Genomic DNA, 5576 nt, shown 5'->3' with positions numbered 1-5576 from the left:
AAATTAATATAGAGAGTATTGAATATAATAATAATACACACATATTATACATTTATACCAGGGTTGGCACGTATTAAACATAAATGTATAATTTGTGTATTATACTATGTATTATACTTATAATACATTACGTATAATACATCTATATTTTATACATAATTCGATATATAAAATATAAAATCATTAAAATTTAAAATCCAATTATTATAACTAAAAAATATAATTTTATTGTGATATCTGGTCACACTGTTAAATGTTAATATCAATAAATCAGTTATTAAATTGCCTATTAATTATTATCAGTTATCACTTATTCAGTTATACATTTAATATTTATCACATTAATTTTAAATTATAATTTTTGATTTCTAAGATATAGTAGCGTACTTAACTACTTTAGTAGTTATTGTTACATTTATCAAATGAAAAATATCTATTTAAGGATTAATTATTTAAAATTTAAAATTTAAATATTGCATAATATTTATTATTTAACATTTTAAAACATGTCAGTTGGAGGTCGACCAAAACATTCTGTTTGGAATATGGGCTTTAATCGTATCAAAGATCCAATAATAGGTAAGCAAATTATTGAAATAAATTATAACTTATGTCAAATATCATAATTAATATCAATTTTAATATTATAATTTTATTAATTAATCATAATTCATAGATAACTAAGTTATTACTCTACAATACTTAATACTTTAATAGTTAATAATTAATATTAAAACTTATCATTCAATGAAAATAATAATTGTATTGTATCTTTATTGTTGTTTTAGATAATAAATACAATGCTTTATGTATGGTTTGCCATAAGACATTAAGGAACACAAGTGTTGATAGGTTAAAAACCCACAGAAACATTTGTTTGTTTACATCTATACCTATACCACCAAAGTCAAGTTCACCACAGTCCATTAGTAATTTGATGGTTAGTAACAATGCAAGTAAGAGGAAAAGAATTTTTATTAATACTTCTGATTCAAGTGATAGTGAACAAATAGATACACGGGATACACCAAATGAAAATAAACTGAAAGAAACACCATTGACCATATCCCAAATAGGTTCTATCCTGTCAGCACAAAATGATACACTTACATTTGTTCCAACTACATGTAGTACACCAAATAAGGCAAATATTAATGATAATCCTAAATATTCTGATGATTACGATATTGATAACACTATTGAAGTATCAACAGATTCAACACCAACAACCTCAAAAAAATCCATTGAATTCAACTTCAAAGAAAAAAAGAAAAAAGATAAAACAATGCTACAGGGCCCTGTTAGATCTTTTTGTGATAAAATTACACCATCTGAAATAGATAAATGTAATTTAGCTCTAGCAAAACTATTCTTCGGCTGTAACATTCCATTTTCGGTTATTGAATCGTTACATTTTAAAAATTTTTGCCAAAGTCTTAGACCAGCCTATAAAGTTCCAACACGAAAAGTTTTATCTGGAAGACTTTTGGATGATGTTTTTATGAAATTTTGTCAATCTAATAGTTTCAAAAAAAATTCAGCACTTTTAATAGATGGTTGGAAAAATGAAAGTGCAAATACCAAAAATGTTGCCTGCATGCTTCATTCATCATCTGGTGAAGCAATGTTTTTAGAATCTTTTGATATGACTGGTGTTAGAGAGACTAGTACTGAACTATGTAAAATAGTTGAATCATGTATTGATTTGGCTAAAAAAAAACATAATACTGACATATATGCTGTGATAACGGATAATGCCGCAAATATGGTTAAGATGGGACGATTATCAACACTGTGGCATTTGACATGTAATGCACATACAGCAAACCTATTGGCAAAAGACCTTGTACCTAGTGATATTACTGCTAAAGTTAAACAAATACTAAAAGCTTTTCATGGACCCGATCTTGAAAAAGAGTTATTGTTCCGTGGAGGTTATCGTATTCAATTGCCTTGTGAAACTCGTTGGTGTTCATACAGAGATTCATTTGTTAATTTAAAGAAAAATATGCCTATGATGAAACAAATAATATTTGATGGACAATTTTCTATAAGCACCAATGTTAACACACTATTAATTAATGATGATTTTCTTAATAGTGTATCAGACTACATCAATCTTTTTGATCCAATATGTGTACTAATAAATAAATGTCAGTCTTCAAAATCAAACATTGCAGATGCGGCAGAAGAATGGTTATCGTTAGAACTTTCCCAGTCAAATAATAATTTTGCAGCAAATTTAGAAAATAGAAGGTCTTCTGCTCTTACTGAATATGCTCTCGCTGCTAATTTTCTACACCCAACATATAATGGTTTACGATTCAGAAAAGATAACAAACATGATGATATGGATGTAGCAGAAAGTTTTTTTTTATCAGTTTTAGATGTAGATGGTCTCAATAGTCTTCATGATTATAAAACAAAACAAGGAATATTTAGTACGCTTTTTGAAAAGAAAAATCTCAATTATCAGGCATTTTGGTCTTATGCAAAGAATAAAAATGTCGAACTTGCTGAACTAGCTGAAAGTCTATTAGCATTACCTTCATCTACAGCTCAATTGGAAAGAATTTTTTCCAACTGGTCCTATGTTCATAGCTCATTGAGAAATCGCCTTAATAATGAAAGATCCAAGAAACTTGTAAGTGTTTATTACAACCTCAAAATACAAGAAAAAAACCATTCTCCGTCAGATGAATATTAAAGAAAAAAAGCTAATTTTTTTTTAATACATATTAAATAATATATATAAAATATAAAAATTTGGGCAATTTTTTATGAGAAGCCAGAATAAAGTATAAACAGTTATTTTTTGTTTGTTAAAATTTTGATTTTTTTTATTATAATTTTAAGTATGGGCAATTTTTTATGAGAAGCCAGAATAAAGTATAAACAGTTATTTTTTGTTTGTTAAAATTTTGATTTTTTTTTATATAATTTTAAGTATGGGCTATTTTTTTTAAGAAGCCAGAATAAACAGTTATTTTTTGTTTATTAAAATGTTGATTTTTTGCCGTTTTGATAATTTAATTTAACATTAAATCATAATAAAAGCAATATCCAAAGATCAAATATTTTTTATTTTTTTTATGTATAACATATGTCATATACTAATGTCTAATGTATATAAAATATAAATATAATATTCTATATTCCATATGGTATATTCAATATTCATTATTGAATATATTACAAAATTGAAAATAATCAAGTAACATTAAATAATAAATAATAGTAAATTATACTATTTACTATTTAGTATTTACTAAAAACAATTATTATTTATACTCTAGGTATGTATAAAAAATATTCAATAATAATTTAAATATCTTATGAAAGAAAAAATAGAAAAACAATTAATACGTTTTATACTTTTATACACGTATAAAAATGTATTATACATATGTATAATACATCATGGTGTATAAAACTTTTATACATAAATTTACCCAACCCTGATTTATACTATATAATATTACAATATTAATTATTATATAGTTTTAATGATAAAATTGTTTTTGTGTATTATATTTTGATCTTAGGCCGGTGTCACACTTGCGGAATATTCGCAGCGGATATTCCGCAAGTGTGACACTGGCCTTAGGGAGATATTATTTCAATAACAACACTATAGTACTAAGAGTGTTTTTATTAAAACTAAATATTTTAATAGTACAATACAATTTGAATGATTGTTATGATATTATGATTACTAGCCGTCTACGGTAGGCTATTTTTAGCAAAATAATATTGTTTTTCTACTGTAAAAATGGTTTGTCGACGACAATATAATACAATGGCTATTTACGTAGAAGTTGACGTAAATACTATAGTCGAAATTTTAATATAATATTTCAGTTTTATAATTTTAAAATGTATATAACTATTTTATTACTAATAAAATGTATCGTTGTCTCGTTATTTCGTTAATAACAATATAATATGAGTATTATGACAATTGACAATAATAATAATATTAAACATATTATTATATAAATATGATATTATGTATAACTATATAATCGCCGTGTGTCGTGTGATACTTTGTTGTGCATAAACTGATTATATAATATTATTATCGCAATAATAATAATACGTGATATTTATGTTATATAAATTATTAAGATGTCGTAAAAATCCCTATGAATCCCAATGATCGGAGAACGCTTCGCGTTGTTATTTTTGTGGTGTTTACCGAAATCCGCTATTATTATTTAATAATAGATACTTGTGTAATCATGTTTGAAACGTCTACAACGTACAAGTTATGGTGAACGGTAAGTAGCAGGGAACTATAATGTCCAATAGCTGCAGATTAGGGATTTACTGATAACTGATTTCTTCGTTATTCTGATTTAGACCATTTTATATAGTGAATTGTGGATAATGATTTCATTTCGTGACTTTTTATCATCGTATCCGTGTGAGTTGTGTGACCGTGTGGCGTGTACTCCTCATATTATAACCAAAATTTAAAATATTAATATTATTATTCGTGCGTATAACGTAAGTACCTATTTAATTATTATTATTTAATACTATTACATACATAATATTTGTCGTTAACAACTTTACAAGCACTCGATCCATTTATTTCTTTTAATTATATAAATAATGTATAATATGTAATATTCAATGTGTCCCAGAAGAAGTAAACGGATGGTTGGCTGGCGTCATACTATGAAAGCACACTAATAGTTGGGTACCTATTAAAAAAATAACATTAAATAGCCGTGGTCATGGACACTTTAATAAATCATAACCTACCTACCACACATTTACTGATACATATTCAAAACTATTCAACTTATCCCTATGTACCTACCTATTTATTTTTATTTTGAAGTGTATTTATTTTTCTATCAAACAGTATATTATGAAAACTAAAATCCACAAACAATTTTATTGAATAAAAAATTGTGAAAATTCTTTATTAATATTATATTATATATATTTATATTATTAATACCTATTAATCATTTTATATTGGTTTATAGTTTTATATTTATTAACTTATATTTAATTAAAACGAATTGTAAATTTCTTGTGTATTAATGTTATTTGATAAATAATAAGCAATTAATACTCGCAATATAAAAATATAAAAAAAAAGTCGAATAGTTTTAAAGATATTATATCTATCAGAAAATATGTAGTATAGGACCTAGGTAGGTTAAGATTTAAAATTGCCCATTACTAAAAAAATACTTATTTTTTAAATTATTTTTTAATTACTTCTTCCCTAGACACTTATTATTGTATGTTTTCTATAATAGGTAATTGTAAAAAACAAATTTTTATGATAACTTAATTTTGTTATTAACTATTTAAATAATGAACCATCTCTGGAGGTAGTTAAGCTTAACTGTAATTATATTGCTTGTGGTTTAGCTGGTATAGCTAGGTAGTATTATACAGTATGTACTTCCTTTAATTATATCAATAATGTTGATCAAGTATTTTTAAAAGAAGTTATTTCTGTACTCGTATGGTTTGCACCTTAGAGTAGTTTATACTAGTTAATACTAGGGGAGACTGGGCTAGTTGACTCACTTTTTACATTAGAATTTTTA

The 5576-nt window shown here is 25.2% G+C and overlaps 1 protein-coding gene across 1 annotated transcript; it reads left to right on the top strand.

Annotated features, from left to right (window-relative positions):
* The first annotated feature begins 506 nt into the window (after positions 1–506).
* On the top strand, positions 507–2707 carry LOC114128788 (uncharacterized). The gene is made up of 2 exons (XM_050209353.1): positions 507–579; positions 789–2707. Exons 1-2 carry the CDS (start codon positions 507–509, stop codon positions 2705–2707), a joined length of 1992 nt encoding a protein of 663 aa, XP_050065310.1.
* The last annotated feature ends 2869 nt before the right edge of the window (positions 2708–5576 follow it).

Source organism: Aphis gossypii, unplaced genomic scaffold (genome assembly GCF_020184175.1).
Source record: "Aphis gossypii isolate Hap1 unplaced genomic scaffold, ASM2018417v2 Contig00458, whole genome shotgun sequence".
In the NCBI taxonomy this organism is placed as follows: domain Eukaryota; kingdom Metazoa; phylum Arthropoda; class Insecta; order Hemiptera; family Aphididae; genus Aphis; species Aphis gossypii.
This window is presented reverse-complemented; position numbering and strand designations above follow the sequence as displayed.